This window comes from Aptenodytes forsteri, unplaced genomic scaffold (assembly GCF_000699145.1).
Source record: "Aptenodytes forsteri isolate BGI_AS27 unplaced genomic scaffold, ASM69914v1 Scaffold290, whole genome shotgun sequence".
NCBI lineage: Eukaryota > Metazoa > Chordata > Aves > Sphenisciformes > Spheniscidae > Aptenodytes > Aptenodytes forsteri.
In genome coordinates this window covers 564,734-585,132 of record NW_008795244.1, presented here as the reverse complement: position 1 = coordinate 585,132, position 20,399 = coordinate 564,734, and the positions used below count along the sequence as shown (strand labels likewise).

The 20,399-nt window shown below is 44.2% G+C and overlaps 1 protein-coding gene across 1 annotated transcript in view; it reads right to left on the bottom strand.

The window, feature by feature from the left end:
* Positions 1 to 20,399, bottom strand: part of PDE4B (phosphodiesterase 4B) — a 201,178-nt gene that overhangs the window by 44,164 nt on the left and 136,615 nt on the right. Inside the window, exons 3-6 of the mRNA XM_009278745.1 lie at positions 18,598 to 18,792; positions 16,502 to 16,538; positions 16,335 to 16,405; positions 12,466 to 12,515 (exon numbers count right to left, since the gene is read on the bottom strand). Coding sequence (XP_009277020.1) covers positions 12,466 to 12,515; positions 16,335 to 16,405; positions 16,502 to 16,538; positions 18,598 to 18,792 — 353 coding nt within the window. The remainder of the gene's footprint in view (positions 1 to 12,465; positions 12,516 to 16,334; positions 16,406 to 16,501; positions 16,539 to 18,597; positions 18,793 to 20,399) is intronic.

Below are 20,399 nucleotides of genomic sequence, written 5' to 3'. Positions count from 1 at the left end.
TTATAAAATTATATATATTTTTTTTTTTAATGGCTAAACGTAATTTCTTGAAAGCATTATCCTTTAGGTTGGAAGCTTAAAAAACTGATTTAGTTTGGAATTTTAATCTGTTTTCCTACAATAGATAATTTATGTACCCAAAGGGTAATAATGTCAACCTTGCCGATTTACCTCATCTGAACTTTCTGCCCTTATTTAGCCTCTCAAAATAAATGAATATGACTGTCATCCTACAGCTGAAACCCAGAGATATTGCTACTCCACATAGAGCAGAGCCACTCAAGTACGCAACATGTTGCAAAAAATGACCTGTTTTGACATATTTGGTTTTCAAGTGATACTCTGAGTAAGCCCTATCGACTGATCTGTAATTGTACCATACGACACTGTGGGAAGTCAGAGTATTGCTCACTGCAGATCGTGGGTCGGTCATACAGCAGAACCAGCAGAAATAGCTTGAACAATCTGAAAGCACATGCAATTAAAAAAGTTGTTTCTTAATCTGTGATCCTCCAGCTTTTGAAAATGCAGTCTGTTTTGCACGTTAAGCAAGTGTCCTTCAGATAACTGTCTGGTGGCACCCCGAGATGTATGGATTCACTTTTTGCACATCCACACACTGTAACTCTGAACATTCAGAGTGAGCCTCAAGTCACAAAACTAAAAATCTTCAGACCTGCAGTAGCTGACAACAGAGCTAAAACATTCACTGTGCTAATCATCTGTATTAATCTACCCTAGCGAACAATTTCAGCTGTTCGTAGCTGTGACTCAGTGTGCTTTATGTTTACTAAACTGCACGTACAGCCTTTTAGAATAATCTGTTTAAAATCACAGAGTAAGTCCCACGGGTAAAAGGGTGGGGAGGAAGAGGGAGATGTCAGTATCCTACAAACCAGCATCATTTGTTTTGACAGCTTTTAATATTCCATATTAATCCTTTCACGTGCTGATCTCCACTGTGCCTCTGTGTCACCTTCAAACTGAGGCCATCACACCCTGGTTGCCAGCTTTTTAAAAGATGTGTTTGGGACACGAGTCAGAACTGGACCATATTTTCCCCAACATTGCCAGGGACACAGCATCAGATTGATTACGTAGTTATCCATAATCAGAAATAGATAATATAGAACATCAGATAATAATTTGTGTTTTTTTCTTACATCTGGATCATTTTAGCCAGAAGGTGATTAAACCTGGAGGTCTGAGTCCTGTATGACTACTTTCCTCAAATCTGGGGTCTCAGTCCTGACCCGAATCAGGCTGTTTACACTAGAGCTAAGCAATACCTTGAAGGGGCAGATGGAGGAGAAACTTGAACCCAGCAATGACAGGCAGACTTGGAAGTGTAAGTACTTGTCAAATCACTACAGCCAGTGCAGGTAATAAAAGCCTTTCACTCTCAAAACACATTTAATTAAGGCCCTCAAAATATATTTATATATTATATTTATTTAAGCACCTCAAACTGAGTTCAAGGAAATCAAAATGTCAGCTATACTAAAGGCACCCTTATTAATAATCTCAGTTAAAATATCAGATTAAATGGACATGGAAATGGATATGTTCCCCACTGAAGGTCAAATATAGGTTGGCCTGCCACAGATTCCAGTGGTTACTTTTTATGCTTTAAGTTTTATGCTATGCACCTTTCAGAGTAAGTTCAGTGAAATTCATACAATTTCTGTGAAACATCTGATTTTAAGCTGCACATGACTTTCCATTTAAGGCAATTTGCAGTAAGAGACATTCTAGCAGCATGCTAAATTGACCACATTTGGATGTGTTACAAAGGCAGGCTCAGAACGAGCAGCTGCTGCTGAAAAATGTGGTGTGAGCATCATCTTTTCTTGTGTTTCATTTTTTTGTTCCTGATCTATAAAGTGTGAGTAACAAACTTTTGGCTTTTACCTGGATAGCGCGTTCCCACTGTAAGTGAATGGAAATATTTAAAAGTTTCACGCAATATAGTTGAAACCCAGGAAGCTGCAAACAGTTCGTGACACTTCAGTAACAGGAATTTCGGGAAATACGCTGCCCAAAGAACTTGAATGAACATGAAGGCCCAGCATACGCATTTGACTAGGCTCTGGATGTGGACCATGTCCCATAAAGTATTACTGCTAAAACAGAAAAGACTCCAGTTAGACTGGAAACTTGTATCTGGATTTCTCTTCTTCAAGAAGTATCTTTGGGAAGAAAGGGAGGAAAACATTTCACAACTGTCAAATGCTAGCAAGACCTATTATTGACAAACCCTGTACTTGTGTTTGCTAATGCATCGCCAACTTGTGAATTTTTATTAACTTGTGAATTCAACTTCTTTGAATTTTTGCTAGCAGAATTGGTCCCACACTGCGCTCAACTCATCGGATGATAGTCCCTGCAGAGCAGATGGTTATACCGTCCTCTTGGGCCGTCCCAGACCAGCGCGAGCACTCCCAGTGCGGATCCAAATGTCCTGCACTCGAGTTGGTAACAGCAGGGCCACAATTTCAGGTCACTTCTCATAAAACTCAGAGAGGGAAGGAGGCAGGGAGGGAGGGAAGGGGAGCAGGAAGACAGGCTGGCTTTTCCACTTCTCAGAATATTAGGCTGGTTTTCCAGAGAACACAACGATTGCTATAACTGTGTCCTGCTTTTGTCAACCTAATATCTGATATTTAAAGAAAAATACATTGTTTGTAAAATGTGATGTTTTAGAATCATTTTGATTCTAAGTGCTAAGCCTGTAAAACCTCCCTAAACACATGCTTGCAGCATGAAAGGCCTAACTGGATTCAACCCGTTTTAAAGGAAAACATTGGGGTGTCTGGAATATGCTCTAAGGGCCCTGGCAAGCTGGATCCAAAGCCTTGCTCTAAACACCTGGAACCTGGAGTCTTTTAGATACAATGCAAAAATGTCTGTTTAAGAAAATTTTTTAAGAGTGTGGAGGTGTGGTAGAGGAATTTTCATACGCACAGATGTTCAATTTCCTCTTGGAAAGGTATATTTATGACAGCAGGATATTTCTACTAGAGTATCTACATTAAAAAGCATAGCTCTTTTAAAATTAAATCTAACTACATAAGTATTTAGTACTGAAAAATGGACACTGATCATGGCTCCTAGTAAACAACAAAACACAGTGTCTAATCTTGGGTCAGATCCTACTCCTCTTCCGGTTGATGAAAGGCTGTTTGCCACTGGCCTTTGACAGGCACAGTAATGAATACAAAATCAAAAGACATTAACTGTCAAATCAACACCCTGCTAGATTTTTGGGGCATTGGGGTTTTTTTTACATTCTGAATTCCTAAAATGATTAAGTGCCTGAACACACAACAAAGTCAATCAATGATACGTTTAGACATGAAAATATATTCCACAGGCATGGACGTATTTAGATGGTTTTTAAAGTCTACTGCTTAAAAAATTTAAATCTTTGTAAGTATACATATTTTTCCAGTGAACTGAATTAACTTAAGAACCTGGCATGTTTTATTAATAACCATAAATAATTAACAGTTGTTTCCTTTCTGTCAAAAAAGTATCGCAATTATACAATACTTAAGGCTGTCATTTACAGACACTTCTTACAGAGAAAACAATATTACAATAAAATGTTTCATTAACTATTAGCGTAACATTCTTTACCAGTTGCACAATGACATTATGCTTACATTAATAAGCATACCATGCTTAACTATATAAATCTTTTTTAGTCAACCAGGAGATGAAAAGATACTGATAATAAAACCAGAGCATTTCTGGGTGATTTGAACATTGAAAACAGTCAATACGTTCATTGTTCAGTATCACCGTTTGGGAATCGGCGAGTCTAAACCGTATCTCAGAATGGATGCAATTCCGTAACTGAATAGAGGGAAAAGTGCGTTAGCAATCCCTTACTCCCTCTTTTAATTCTACCTGGATTACACATTGATTTTAAAAGCTCTTCAAGTTTTAATCTTTATAATTGTTATCCTATAATTGTAGAGTTAACTTTGGTGGGCAAAATGTCTACCCTACAGAGGACGATGGGCAAATTCAAATTCTGTCCATCAAAGCCAGCGCTTTACCCTCTGTATATGCCTCTACAAACTAGAATCAAACACTGCTCCCACCACGACTAATAAATACAGAACAGTCAGCGGGAGTTCCTGCCCAACTACGGACTGAACGATTTGACCACTGACAATCAAAACGCAAAGTTAGAAATACTTACTTTTTAAAACACAACAAGAAAGCAACTTACACGTGGAATCAGATCCTGCAGGAGGGCAAAGTTTGGAACATTGGGACTGTCCAAGGACAGGCTGATGGCTCTGGGATTTGTGCAGTGCATTACCCTGGGAACGTCTCCACACAGATACTCGGATGCAGCCTCTCACACTCCCATGGCCAGCTGTGTCCGGGACACAATGCTGCAGCAATGAGCTCAACCTCGGGGGAGGAAGGAGAAACTTATATATAGCTGCTGCGGGGATGAGCTGATGGGTGCTTTCAGGAGTCCATTTCAGCTCCCACTGGCTGGAAAATGCTGATGACATGGAAGTTGAAGGGGCTCAAACCAGTGGGACAATGAAGAACCCTATTCATCACTAAGGCATGCACAAACTGTGCCCCACGACCTAAAAAAAATAACTTGGCCTGCCAGAAGTTTGGTTTGGGTGTTTTTGTTTGTTTTGGTTAGTTTTTTTTCTCAGATCAAGTACGCATTTCTCAAACTCATATGGAACTGATTCAGTACACGGAAGACTGCAATGTCAAAATCTCACCCACAGCAACTATTATCATTCTATGCAGAAAACAAAAGAAACACAGATTTTATCAACACTGATATTAGCAATGGCAAAGTCTTATTGTCTTCACAGAGGCCTTAAGCAATCCAGTAAGAATGGGAGCTGAGTAAAGCAATATAGGGCTTTCAGGGCTTGACCTGTGCTTAAAGAGCAGAGTGAATATGGGGACACAATGAGAGCATGCCACTACGAAGATCTCTTCTTTGTCACCTTGGGTTTGCAGTTGGCTGGATCATTCAGAACGAAACCATCCATCAGCGAGAAGCCCTTTCAATAACCTATGACTGTTTTTATGGTTTTATCCTGCGTAGCAGAGCGTGGTATCATCAGCGAAATGACAACCTCCACAAAAAAACCCTGTGGTTTGGCTCCTCAACTGTTCTTCAAAAAAGCATTGCTGCTCTTGATTACAACATACCTGCTTATCTTGTCAAAGGAAAGGTACTCCCTCCACCTGGGTGAGGATGCCATCTATATATATCCTTAGGTTTTCAGCTCGCAGCCCCTTTGGAGCCTCTGTCTGACGGCCAGAGCCATTCCTGACACCAGGCAAGGAGAACTGTACAACCTGGAGCTGCCTTTAGCAACGGGCAGGACGGCAGCTCTGGGAGGTAGGCATCTCCCTGGCCACGGTAATGAGCGGATGTCTCGGCCAGCCCAGGAGAGCCCAGCCCGCCTCAGAAATACAGCAGGATGGCATGAGTGCACACAGGGAGTCCCGCTGGCATCGCAGCCGCTTGCCCCACGGCTGCAGATGGCAGCTGGGCCCCAGGGAGTGACAGGCTCCTGATGGCAGCAGCACGTGTAGCATCTTCATGTGACATCCACAGGTGGGGCGGAGGGGAAAACAGTTTTTATCCGTTGCTATGGAGTCATGATTAGCTTGTATGTCTTCAGAGCCTGCCGAGGGGAAATGAAGGCTATTTTCTTATATAGATGTCATGAAATCAATCCTTGCAGAATTTCTGGAGTCAAAGGCTAAACAGGTTTGCCTGAATACCTTCTGTTACTTGATACACAAATAAATCTAGCTGGGAGACCTAAAATGAGTGTCATTTTTCAGCTGGAGCTGATCGCAAAAAATTACTCTTTAGTCTCATTTGGAGTTGTTTATGCGCACAGTAACATAACAAAAGTGTGTTCAATAAAATGCAGCAATTATCTTCGCAGAAAATGAGTCTTAGAAAATTAAGCAAAAAATCCCTCCCTTATTGCAAAGCATAGTGACTTCAGAAGAAACTTTTCCCTTATTCTCTCCAAATGCTAAAAGAAAACCTGATGTTCTTCTTTTAAAATGTGTCTGCCTCTAGGTCTTTGGCACAGGTTTACTGATGGGAGGGCCGGCAATCTATTTAATGACTGCATTGACGTCAATAGCATAACTGAAATACTTACTAAGATGCATGAGTCCAACTTTCAGGGGGTGTGTGTTTGCAGGCAGGCGCAACACACGAAACGGACTCTCCGCAGGAATGAACTACCCGCAAAGAGCAAGAAATGGCCTCTGGACGTCCTCAGTGCGGTCTGGAGCTTGGTCAGCTACACTTGCTTTTTCTGCAGGTAACTTTTAAAGTTCACTTTGAAACGCACTTTTAATTTCTCAAGCAGTAAGAATCACTTTACCATTCAAGAGCCTTAATTTTACTCAGTCACGTCATTAAGCTGATATCTATCTGATTTCTTTTACAGTTTTGCTTAGTTTCTAAATAATCTGTGTCATTATAGCACTGCATCCTTTAAAAATAATATTTGTAGGTAATAATATTTATAGGTAAGTCTACAGCACCACTGAATTTACTGTGCACAATCAGTTACTTTTTAGCTCAGCTATTTGGTCATATACGGCTCCTCTTGCACACTTGTTAAAAGCCTAAAACACCACATCTACTTGACTTGTACAACCCGTCTCAAAATCAAAAGGCCAGATCTTCAGCCAAAGTCACAACAGATCAACAGAATTTCAGAATGAATCCTCTATTTCGTATATGCCCAGAGCCATTTTCCGCACACCAAGCAGAGGAAGAATGGTGCAAGAGCACTAGCTCCATACTAATGACTTGGGATATATAGATATTTGTAACCAAGAGCTGACTTTGATGCACAGGGCTTGTTAATTTGTACAAAAAGTTGGGACTCTCATTAGCACAAGCACCAGCATTATCCAGTCTTTTGTTTATGCTTTATACAAATGTTCGTGCACGAGTCTGTGTACATCTTACACCCACGTAAAAAATGAAAGAGTACAAGTTCTGAGTTCGTGTAAAGGCATGTGAGAAGTGCAGACAAACGTGCAGATGTACAGGAAAGCAGAGGCTAAGGCACAAGCAAGAAAAATACCAATCTTTTACTCCCATCCCCAGAGAGGAATTTTAACAAAGCTTTAATCCCATGAGCCCTGAAAAGCCTGTGTGTGACATATCCCAAAGCGCTACACCCCCCAAAGCCTCGGGTTGCAGAGCAAATCAGCTATATTATATTGCTAGGTATATAATTAATTGTGAGGACATACTATAATTATTCAGTGTTGAAAGTATCCAAGGGGCACTTGGTTGCCTGCTCTTGAGAAAAGTTTCTGCAAACCCCTCACAGCTCCGGGAAGCACACAACACTCTTTGACCCTTAACACTATGCTTTGCTCCTGTCAGCCATCAGTAACATTTAAGTGCAACAGCCTATCAAACGAACCAGTATGGGAAAATACTGTCCATCTGGGTATCGATCTTTCGGCGGAAATGTGCCACCTCTCCCCTGTCCCCCTGTTCATCTGGAAAAGGCTTCTTGCTCTGTTGCATCACGACTGGTATAGCGCCTTCTCCACAACCTCTATGACCGGCAAGGTCCATTTATGGCAGCGCCCACAGGTAATGCGCAGGCTTTTACACGTGCACTGCAAAGGTAAGGTGATGGCGTGAAGAGCCTGTGCTAGTTCAGACAAACATGAAGACCAGGTACACGACCATTGTTGTGCAGTGAGGGAGGGGCCTTGTGATATGGAGAATCTAAGCAAGCAGCACCGATCCTTGGCTGAGCTGGGAGAAAGAATAGGACAATATGAAAAAGTCCTGGGAAAAATACAAAGGAAGCAAAACAGATGGAGAAAAGATTGTACCAAAATGGGTGGAAGAATGAGGGGCTTAGACCAAATGTGGCAGTGAAAATGGGGCTTAGACTGAATGTGAAGTGAAAGACGATTTAATTCAGAGGGAATTAGGGCCAGTGAAGTAAATAAATATGGAGGAAGGAACAAAACTAAGCAGGAACCGCCAGACTTGTTGCTGGTTAAAGATTTTATTAGTTGAATCAATCGGGTAGGAACTAAAGACCTTTCACTGATGCCAGGGGAGGAGAGAGCTGAATCGAGAAGAGAAGGTGCTGATGGATTTGCTGAGCCCAAGGTAGCACAAAGGTCAATGTAAGTAACTCTGGCAGAGGCTGAGTTTAAAAAAAAAAAAAGGAGAATAGGAGAAAGAAACATCACAGACACTTGTGCGACAATGTTTCTGTCATTTATACGATTGTTTCTGTAATTCCAGAGAAGGTAGTTGGGTAGCACGCGTTCACAATCCTGGCCCTGCGCAATTGCACTCTGTAATGCTATACACCGCTTAGGAACCTCATGGTCTGAAGTATTCCCATTATCCTTCCCAGCTGTGAAGTACATGAGCTAATTAAGGATTTATGTACTTTTTGCTACGGCTTCATATTTCCATGTTATGGTTTCTCAGCTAATTCATAAAAGCAATTTTGTTCGTTCCTGTGATCTGCAGTTATAACAAAATAACAGGAAAAATCTGCCAGATTTACTTAAGCTGATACCAAGGACAAAACACAGGATGTTCAATACATATTCCTCTTCCTTTTATGGCTGTGGTTATAAGGTTAAGAAAGCTCTGAAATTTACAGTGACATCAGTATCGGCTTTGAAAGCACTTTGTCCCATGAAAAACCTGGCCAGAATTCTTCATGCTTTCAAGAAAATGAAAGCAAAAAAGAGAAAGAATTTCGTAATTTCAACACAGCTCATTCATTTCGCCACGGGCCTGGGTCCTCAGTGATGCAACTCCTTGGGAGTACACTAGCAACAGATCTGGCTCCTCTCTGTTTGAAACAACTGACAAATCCTGTAATATTCTAGCTGGAGTAAACAGCTGGCATGTATTACTTCCAGTGCAAATGCTGAATGTAATTTGTCTCCCTCCAGGGTAATTTTATTAATGTATGCTAGTTTGCTTTAAACCCTGAGTTCTGTACTTTTCATAACAGGATATAAATCACTCCACTAACGACAAATAAAAGGAGACATATACGAGGTGCTCATAGTGATGTCAATTGATTGTAGTAAATCTAAGAGTCAATGTGTGACATGGGAGAGCTAAAATAAAATTCTGAGCTTTGCCAACTAACCAATCTAGGGAATATAAACACATTTCATTTCAAAACACATTCTTTTATCTAGAGGGATGTAACGCAGCCTAGTCCCAATCAAAACATTACCGTTTCCTTCTCCAAAACTTTCAGGAAAAACATTCTGTGTCCTTTCAGACACAGGAGGCATTGGCACATAACTGGAAGTGATCTGATAGGAAAATCTCTCCTTCCTTTCATAATTTTCAAATCAGAAGCCATCTAGGGAAAAAAAGCTGCAAACACTGAAAAAAAAAATCCCCTAGAGATTTTTGTTCTTGCTGCATTTAAATGGAAACTTCCTTAGAAAGTAAACGGCTGTCATTGTTTTCTGCTATACTGAAATGAATTACAATATGTAACAACGGCTGTAAAGGAAGGCAATCGCCAAATTGATCATGGCAACTGCCGTACAGAATGACTACAGCCTCCACGGGAAACGAGAGGCTCTGCAGAAACCTGGAACGCACTCTGGGCAGCAAAGTGGGGGACACCAAATGCAACAAGTAAATAAGGTCAGAAATTCAGAACGGTCCTGGCTTACATGCTAGAATAGCACAAAATAAGAAAATAAATAACTGCAGGGTAGAGTAACACCGGCATTCCTCACTACACCTCTATTTTCATGCGAGCATGGGGAGAACCTGAGCTGAGGGTACACAACCTATCACAGAAGCAAGTAGGCAGGTGGCTGGGTGCTGGCCTCACCTGAGAAGAACGCATCCCCTCTCTCGGCTACAACTCTAAGCCTTGTAAACTATCACTAAATAGTAAACTAGTGAGTGTGGCAGCTTTATCAGGCTGGTTTTGAGAGTCTTCCTTCAATGTGTCAGAGCTGCCGTCCTTTCTCAGCAAGCTCACTCCTGATGCCCTCAGCACAGGGGTGTGACAGTACGGCAGATGCAATGTCTTAGGCTGGCCAGGAAGGGATTGCTTCAGCCTAGAGACTAGATCCTGTGCGAGCTGATAAAATTCATCAACAAAAATAATCTGAAACTGAATTTAAGTAAGAACCCCAGGCTTTTTCACTAACAATGTCAATACTGGCTTATTTCAGGTAGGAAATTACACAATTTCCTACCAATCTCAAAAATATTTCTTATTCTTACCTACAAACTGTCACAATTCACTTAAGTTGTAATGATACAACTCACATTTTTTGTTTCATTTGAAGCCTTCACCTGAAGTCAGTTAAGTTACATGGTTAAGAACTCATTTATTTGAGGGGCCATGAATCCAGCCTATACTTCTCTACTTTTTACAAATTCCACAAGCTGCTGAGCTGCAGTTTTCTTCCACAGTCCTTTTGTTACCAAATAAAAATCTGCATACTGAAAATGCATCCAGCATGGCTCATTTCCACATCTGGACATTTTCTTTTTTCACATCTCAGGTAAGTTGTTAATATAATTTATTTTAGATATATCCACCTATCCACATGTAATTACTAGCACTGAAACATTAAAAAACATGAGTCAGGATCACAAGGTTAAAAATGCTAAAAGTTGGATTCTTCTCAGTTGCTTTCTCTTTTTGAGCTTTGCAGGGTAACACAAAACTTGATCTACAATTATGTGTGTCAGACCCTTCAATCAAAAAGGAAGCTGAAATTTTCATGTATTCCCAGCATTAGAAGCTTAGGTTAGCTAAAAAGTAACAAGTATCTTAAGGCTCACGTTGGAAATACTGCAGAAAAATATCCTCAAAGCGTTAAAAAGTTGAAAGCAACTGTTTCTATAGAATGTGTTAAGAAAATTAATCTAAAAATTCCTGGAAGGGAATTCTCTCCTCGTTACTAGATTCTGTAACCTATATAAACAGATCTATGGAAAGCTTATGAATTTTTCCATGATTTTTTTCACACAGGCCACAAAATCAAAGTCTTGCTAGAACAGACTTTTAAATGAAGTGATGAGTTGCATTCCTGCTAGCCCTGACTCGACACTGTTCACAGAGAGGGAGCGAAGGAAAAGGCGTTTAAGATCGTGTTGTCCAGTTTTCTTTACGCATGAGAGGTTTCCACATTCCATTAACAAATTTTGAGGACCCTAATCTGCAAGTCTCCAGGACTATACGTGTCCCCAGACAGTAAATAATACATAGCATGAAAAGAAATGACAGTTAGTTATCCAGGCTTCACACACTGTAAAAATTAAGCTTTTAGTCCCTCCTAGCACATAATTATTGGAAAGGCTGAGATTAAACCTTACAAATGGGCACTCCTCCAAATCTTATCTCCTTCTCTGTGGAAGTAACCTTTAAATTAGCGCAAGTAGGGCCAGCTCTGTTCCTGAGAGGGGTCCCACAAGCCCTCAGCACTGCATGGCTAAACATAAAGAAACTTGTCATAAGCAGGTTGCCTCTGCTTCCCCATCCTCAGTACTTCATTCTACCTGAGCAGCCCCCTGCTCCCACCACAACTGCTCCCTGCCTCCGCTTGCTGGGCTCACACTGCTGCTTACCCCACCTTGCTTTGGCACCCCAGGCAGACGCTGAGCCCCCTTGGGGGTCCCTCGCTCGCCTGGGTTCTAGCACAAGCTGTACACAGTGCACTGCCCGGTGCCCTCCGTCTGGAGGCTTTGCTCAGTGTTATTCTCCTCCATGATCATAGTCAAACTTGCTTGAGTTTGCTGCGGTCTCTGACCCAACATGGGGGTGAGGACAAGGTGACTGAGGGACACCGTGTGCAGGGGGGGAGCAGACAGGAAAGAAGGTGCAATTAGCCACACTCACTGACTTCTGCTCTCATTCGATTGCTAAATGTAGATTTCAAAAGACCACAAGGAAACAACGAAACAAGAAAATGCCATTCCAGGGCAGCCTAATAAAAGCAGAGGAAGTTTCACCTGAGAAAGGTTTTTGATATTGCAATTTTTACATAGATCACATGGAAACAAACTGAAATAAACAGGATAAAAAAAATACAGCTGTGTCTGAGCCTGTTCAAGGCTTGTAGGCTGGGGCTTGTCCAGGCCTGTGCAGCACAGGGACTCAGAAGAATAGCAGTCACTGTGGCCATGACTATCAAACCAAAATCATGTTCGTCTTTTATGCTAACATACAAGGATAAACCCAAACCCCAAACTATTAAAATAACAATATTTTGGCTCTGATGGTCCTCTTGTATTGGTTTTGCACAAGTAACTCAGAAGCTCTACGAGCCCAGAATTACACCAGGGGGAGGGGGCAAAGAAGCAGCTGTTAGCAAAATGATGTGCAATAAGCCTTCATCTGCATTTGACCTTGCAGGTGATTATCAAAGTCACACACATACCTTGCAGGTTAACTCTGGAGACAGGTGGCTGACTCGTTGCTGGAGATCTCCTAAGAGGGATAAAGAATACTCTATAAATAGGTATTATTTTATCATTTCAAACCCTGTTGGCAGTTCAAACTGCCAACTCCCACAGTTAAAAATCCTTTTTTATACTCACAAAGAAGCCCAAAACACTTTACTTTATTTGGCAGTTAATGAGCAGTATCAATATATCTGTTAGGAAAACCCAAAGATGTATGTCCCCTGGCTAGGCACACACACATGCTGGAAAGAAGGCATACTGGGAAAGATGCGCTATCATCCCACACTTTGCCTTTGCAACTTTCTGCTCAAAATATGCCTGGAAGTCAGCAAGGGCTGGTCTCTGTGGCTGAAGAGGTCAGTGGGTCCCCCCAAACCAAGGCCTTCTCCTGAAAAGCTTTTCCCTACAAGGTCTGGACTGGACCCTGAAGTAATGTCAAATGCTACACCAGTGTGCAGGCTGCAATGCAATACCATAGGTAAGGTGAGAAATATCTGGCTTTAAACCCTACAGTTAACAGTTTGAATTGCACCTGGAAGCAAGTAAGAAGACGCTTCAGTCACTACTGTAAGCTCTGAAACAGCTGAAGGAGATTTTTTTTGACTAGGAGCAACAATTTCATCAGAAAAGCCTGGATTTCGGAAGGACCAAAAGCTATTTGAAAAATTGTTCAAGTCAAGCAAACAGGGTCTGACTGGAAAAAGGGTGCAGTATTTCTCCAAATGTCAAAATATTTCATTGTGAGATTTGCCAAATAAAACTATTACTTTTTCAAGTTGAAACCATAATTTACTTGGGAAAAAAGAGACTTCTTTTTTAAAGAAGTTAAAAAGAGTTGACACCAAAATCAAGAGACTTCATTTTGGATTGAATGCGGTATTTCAGGCTGACCAAAAATGAAACTTTGGGCTTTTGCTTCCCTAAGAAGTTTCTGATACATTTTAACTGAAGCCAGATTTCCCCACACTCTCTCTTAGCCAACGTCCTAACCCCAATTTTTTGAGTCAGCCACTGAACTCAAACATCCATTATTTGCCAGCTCTCCTTTGAAGCTAAAATCAAAGCAACTGAGTGGCTCAATTCTGCTGCAATTGTAGCTCCAGGGGGTTCTTCAGAAATGCTCCAGGAAGGCCTTGCTAACCAGGTAAGATCTGCATTAGAGTAACGCAGCTACAGTTGTGCTTCAAACCCTCGGCCCCAGCCTCCCGATCTGCTGGCAGCGCATGGGCTGGCTGGGCTCCAAAGCCTGCTCCTGACCAGCAGGCTCCCCTGGGTGCAGCACCCGCTTGCCGGCTGGGATTTCAAAGGCTCGGCTTTTCTGGAGGGAGCTGCGGGACCCAGATTCTTTGAAGGGTTCAGCACAGGGCGCACATGTTAGATGTCGACTTCTCTGAAAATCTGCCCCGACCTGCCTCTGCTGAGCCTTTGAAAAGCCAAATCTTGAAATCTCTAAAAAACAGAAACTCCCCAATAGGGACACCACGCTGTGGCTGCAGCATTTCCAGTATCTGGGGAGATGTGCTCCAGGTATCTCCAAACCCTGCACTGAGTTGCACAGACATGCCTTTGGGGGGGCGGGGAGGGATGAACTAGTATTCAGTAGGGTATTCCCCGCTGCAGAGCCTGAAAAGGGAACGGCACCGCTCCCGGCATCCTCGAATTAAGTCCTGGCCGTGCTCATCCTGGTTTCTGCAGCAGCCAGGGCGCAGGCAACAGAGACCCAGAGATCTGGGTTTTGACAGCACTGTCCCTTCTTAGACACCACCATGCTCAAGTGTACACAGTTCCCACTTCCCACTCCCTCTCTTTTGCTGGTGGGTATTAAGAGGAGTAGGCGCCAGATGCTTTCTGACCGTGTCCTGGGCTGCATCTGCCAAACTCAGGCACTCTGAAACCATTAATCATATTCTCCTCTTTTCCAATCAGGAAACTGTCTTAAAAACCCTGACGTTAAAGTCCAAAAAATATGACTTCTGGTTGTTTTTTCTCCTCCAGCCCTTAACATTCATATTTTCCAGCAGTTCTGTAAATAGGTGCGACAGCATCCTCTTTTTTGTTCTTGGGGCAGCGGGGTGGAGGAGAGGAAAAAAGAGGGGACAGGAGGGGCTAAAGAAAAGCTGAGACTCTCATGATCCCCAGAGCAGAAGTTTAAGTAAAATACCACATATCATGAGACATATGATAAAATCATGAGCTGGCAGGACGGCTGTAACCCAGCAGAGCTGTTTGGAAACTGTGCGGGAAGCTCCACAGGGCCTGGAAGCACATTCCGCCACAGACTTGGATGTTTGGTATATAATGGTTTAAACATTTAATGACTTTTACTTTGGCTGGCCACATGAATTTGTACCTAATCAAATCTGGGAATGTTTTCAAAAGGACACTGCAAGATGCCTCTGTGTCCTACAGGTTACGCCCTCGCTTCCTTCCGGCCCCATCCAATTTCAGATTCCTCATTAGGAACTGCTGAAATGCTCGAGCTGTTCAAAAAAGCAAAGCTTAAAAAAAGGAATCTATTTCAGCCATCTGTTTTTCTATTAACCTCCATCTTGGAATGTGGCAGTTCCTTACGATCAAAATTTGCAAACAGAAATCAACGGGAGGAAAACCTCATGCCTGGATAAAATGCTGGGCTTTACGTAAAATACAAGATTGCACTGGAAGGTAGAAAGCGGAGTCTGCAGTGGGCACCCAGGCGATGCCACTCACGTGTGCAGCAGTGAAGCAAGCCTGCGGCGTCCCGCTGGAGTGCACTTTTGCACCTCATCTTTTGCTTCAGGAGCCAGCAGGACACTTTGAGCGAGCAGTGCCTGCCAGTCTCAGGGTGGGATGGGTGGGTGCGTAACCGACGTCGCCAGGAACGAATGATGCTGGTTTCACGCAAAACAGCTCTCTTGGGGCAAAACAGGACAGAAAATGACGATGACTGGCTCATTATAAATAGCTAAGGGGAAACGGTGGTTCCGGACAAAGGCGTAAAAAGGAGTTTGTTTGGTTTCTCCTGTTCAGCAGGTATAAAAAACAACATCTTCCTCTTAAGTTCAGTGCATCACCTTCCCCATTCAGTGCAATTACAGTGTCAAACAAAGCAATGTAGGATCCCTGGCCTGCAGGCAGCACAGGCCAGTTCTCTGGGCAGCCCCCCAGAGCCAAGCTGCAGGACGCTGCTGCCTGCCCTATCGGGGAAACCCTCACTGTCCCCACAGCCTCGTGCTTGGCATTTCCCTCCTTGGCGTCTACCCTTTGGCCATGACCGCCTCTCTTGTGAAACAATGGTGGAAATGCAGGGCAGCACCACAGCTCAGCCGAACACCGACGACGACTCCGCTCCGAGCTGGGCACCTAACGAATGCCTGGGACAGCCAAGGTGGCAAAGTGCGGAAGATAGATACCACATCACACACACTCAACATGCCCAGAAACACATCACACCTTCTTCCCAAGCAGGAACATCACTCCCTCCCCAGGCTCGCCATGCTTTTCCAGTCTCTCCAGTCAGGCGCCATGACTGAACAGTGAGGGCTGCGATACTGGCAGGGCAAGAGCCTCTTTGCGGGGGGGGCAGGAGCCTCTCTCGGGGGTGAGGGGGCATAGACAGGCCTGAGGAAGTGGAATGGGGGCTCGGCGGGTCGGTGGCCGCCGGGGAGGCAATGCCGCGGAGAGGTGCCCGCCCGCGGGCGCTCCCTGTGGGAGACGGCGGCGGGACCCGGCCGGCGGGCTGCGCTCTGGCGCCCCCTGGCGTCCCGCGCAAGAGGCGCCGAGCAGGGTCGGCGGCGGCCCTGCTACGCCCCCGCCGGCCCCCGCTGCGTGCGAGCCGTAAGCGAACGAAAAACGATGGGCTTACTTGTTGGAGGTGCCGTGCAAATTGGTAAGGAGCGTGAAGTTGTTCCTCACGCTTCGTAGACTTGCCAGCACCTACGAGGGAGGCAAAACCGGAGACGTTAACTTCTCCACTTAAGGTTTTACTTTTTTTTTTTTTTAATTTGACAGGCCAACAGGCTGCCAACTTACCTGGGCGAAAGGTGTGACAATCAGGTCATCCCCATGCCTAGGGAGAAATGGAGAAAATGTGTAAATTTACCTCAAACAGGGTGTCATTCACCCCAGAGAAAGAGCATTTTGCAGAGGGAGGTTTCCCTGGGCAGCGCCCGTGACAAAAAAACATTAACCCATGCAGCGTTTATTTAACACATCATACAATCACGCTCCTAACGGAAGGGTCTCGCAGTATATATCCAAAACAACCCGGCTGGAGCGACTGTTCAGACTGGTAACACCAGGCAATAAAAGGCAGGAAATTCAAAAGTTAAGGCAGCATGCTTGCACCGCGGTGGAAAAAAAAACCGTAACAGTCCAGGGAAAGGTCAGCTTTGAATTTCCTGGCTTTTGTTGATCTTTGTCACAGTCTTTAATGTTATTCAGACGTCCGGCCATTTTCATCATGGAAGATTTGAGCAGAAGTTCTGAGTAAAATACATCGTCACTGTCAATAAGAGGGATTTTTCGCGATATTATATATAGCACTTGTGTGTATATGAAAAATCCAGTATGATTTACCTAACTGAGACATGGCAGGGTAGAGCTATTGTGCAGCACAGACCTGACAGTGGCTGGAAAGCAAGGCAATCCAGTGCGGCTGCTGGTGGGCTCCCGTCCCTCCGGGTGTTTTGTATGATGTGCACCTGATGCACTGAGCGAGGCAGGAGGCAGGCAGGAGAGAGCAGGAGTGGCTGCAGGCAAGAGAGCAGGCATGGCTGCAGGCTGCCACGGGCACCTCTAGAGAGGTGTCCACCAGTGCTGGACCCCTTCAAAGGGGTATTCTCCCTGGTGGTGCTGCCACAGAGCATGTCTACTCAGGTATCAGTGTTGCTAAGTCTACATTTTCATTAAAGTTGTCTCAACACTGATGTCAAAAACAGGTCAGCGTGGAGATGTCGGCTCCCCCGAGTGCCGCAGGAGCCTTGATGCCTGCAGTAAATGGACACCTCTAACTGCAGGCAGCTATGAAGCTGGGGGAAATGAAGGTGCTGGGCACAGCTGCACGGGGCTCTCCCCACCCCAGCACAGCTGTCTCCCCTAGCACACTGCTGGGAACACGGGGCAACTGTCAAAATCCACCGTTTACACAAAACATGGTATTTGCATAATTTGGAGTGGTTACTTTGTCTCTGGTAAATATTTACTAAACGTTAACCAACAGGGAGGGATGTTCTCTTTCAGGAGAATTCTCCTCGTGAATCTCGCTAATATTTAGATTTCTATTTCATGACAAAACTTGTAGGGCTTTCATAACAGTTAACCTTTTTTTATGAACGCTTTTTTATAGCTTAATGGTCACTTTAAAACTTTAAACTGTGCCTTTTAAAATAAAGGGCTGCAAATCCAGGACACTCATTTAAGCTCCACGCTCTGTGTTGTATTGATCCTCTCAAGCTCAACCATCTGCCTCGGCTTTCTGCTGTATTTTCCACTCAGTTCTAGTGAACAATCCATGACAGAAAACAGGATGGAGAAGAGTAATATTGTAAATATAAGTACAGTCATATTTCTATTGTCCAGGCTAATGGACCGTTACCTACTTAAGAAAAACCAGAGATGATGTTAACCAGGCTCTGAGAATGCACGATGAGAGTATAATGAAGAAAAGAGAGTGCAGAAAATCACCAAGCAAGCCAAGTGCTGGAGTGACAGGGCTCTCCTGCCGGCAGGCCAAGCAGGGACGTGGGCAGCTCGCAGCAGTCTCTGCCCTGAGCACCGCCCAGGCTTTACCCTGCAGTTAGCTGCAAGCGCTTCACACCCCAAACACAAATTCCAACGTGAAGAACTAGTACCAGGAAAGGTAAAATGCAAAAATTCTCTATTGTTTCAGGGTACGGATTTGAAAGCCCTTCTGCTAAATTACGAAGTAAAGGGGAATATTTCAAGGATGGGATGGGGAGAGGGAAGTCATGCCTTGGCAGACTGCAAAAGCGACCGTCTTGGGCACTCAGGCTATGAAATGTGAGTACCACCCATAAGCACCTCTTAACAGAGCTCTGAGGATTAGAGGAGGCCATGTAAAGCTCTTAGTTACTGTAAAATATGATGTGAGCTGAATTTATGCTTACTGTTCACTTGGGAGAGAAGAGTTCCTGGACATCGTCTTTGGTGATAAGTCATAGTCGCTGTCGGATCTGTACAGGAACGACTCCCTGCGCTGGCTGTGGCCCGGGAATGTTGTGTGCAAAACGAGTCCTGACGAGGAGCTGGCCTGCGGGTCCAGTGGGCTGCGACCTGGTGACGGACCATTTTCCACATCGAAGCTGTGAACAAAACACATACTGTGTCACACATGCACCTGCCAAAAGATGTTTTTCAGTGCATGTGTCATGTTTGTGTTGCCCACACCATGTCATTTGCTCAGTACAGGAAACGCAGGCCTACATTTACTGGAGCCTCTTGCTGGCATATTTCTATTGTATGCAAGCAGGACCCTCTATTATGATAAAACATTTACCCCTGAGGCTTCTTTCCTGACTACATCTGCTCAGTCTTCCTTCAGCTTGAATTTCTCTAAGCTCAGCACAGCTCCTGTCGCTCTCAGCATGAACACGCAGCAGCTAAACGCTGTCACCAAGCTCTGCAGCTCTCCCCACACTGCCCCCATGGCTGCAGTGTTTGCACAAGTCATGGTGTTCGCTTTGCCAAACCTCACTCCAAGCCTTACAAGCATTAACAGGGACTAACGAAGCTATGACATGCCACCATACTCCAGCCAAGCCCTGTCCTCATCTGCTCTGGAAGCAAACTTTTGAAATCCTGAGAGATTGGTGAGGACTTGGCAGTTGTGCGAGCTGGATGCCCAAGTCTCTTTTCAGCCATAGTTCACATCTTAGCCATTCCAGATATTAGTTCAGTGAATGTCAAACAGCTGGGCTGCAAAACGGAGGACTGTTTAAAAAATTTTAAAAAAGCCCGAAACCTTCTGTCACCGTTTCCATTATACACCCACTTTCTTACAGTTTCATAACTTGGCTGCTGCAACTTGTGGCTTAAGTCACCCTGGACACTTCAGCAAGTGACACCGCTCGTAAACCCTGAAAATAAGCAGGTTGGCCTCTTTTGCTTGGGCATTTGGATCTGATATAGATACCGTATGTGTGACCATGTTCCAGCTAAGCCAAGTGAAGTACAGCTGCGTTCAGTATGAATTTTTTTGCCTTTGGAAGTCTGAGGCTTCATCTCACTTGCAGTGGGAGCTGAGTCCTCACTCCTACCAGGGCACATGCCTCTCCCTGTTCCCGATGTTCTCCCAGTTTATTGTACCTGATGACCGCCCTTAACCGTACCACCCAGCTGGGTATGCACTAGGACTGCGGCCACAACATCAAGCTGCAATCCCTGCCATACATTTCTCCATCCCTCCCCGTTGCTGCCTGCCCCCACTCATCATATTAAGTCAAAAGATCCCCTGAGCACGGTGGCAGGGAAGACCCCATCTCTCCCTCTGCTCTGCAGAGCATGCAGCATGTTTTTCACTACTGCACGAGAAGGCAGATAAAGTATCCAGGCAAAAAACCAGCAAAACCTCTGGTAGATCTGCAAGTAAGTAATACACACAATTGTGAAAAAAATAAGGGAGTTTACATCCAGTTGCAAAATGTATCTCGGCTTACTCTCCTTCTCTACTGTAAGTCCATACATACACACAGAGATTCAATACAGGTTGACTGAGGGATAAATGAGAAGGGGAAAACAAACACCAAACACTGCAGAAGGGAATCACAAGTAGAGAAGGTCTTGGAGAAAACCGCTCATGTGAAGGTGCCATCGCTGAACTCGACCTGCAGTGTGCCCAGGGGGCCAAGAAGGCCAATGGCATCCTGGTCTGTATCAGAAACAGTGTGGCCAGCAGGAGTAGGGAAGTGAT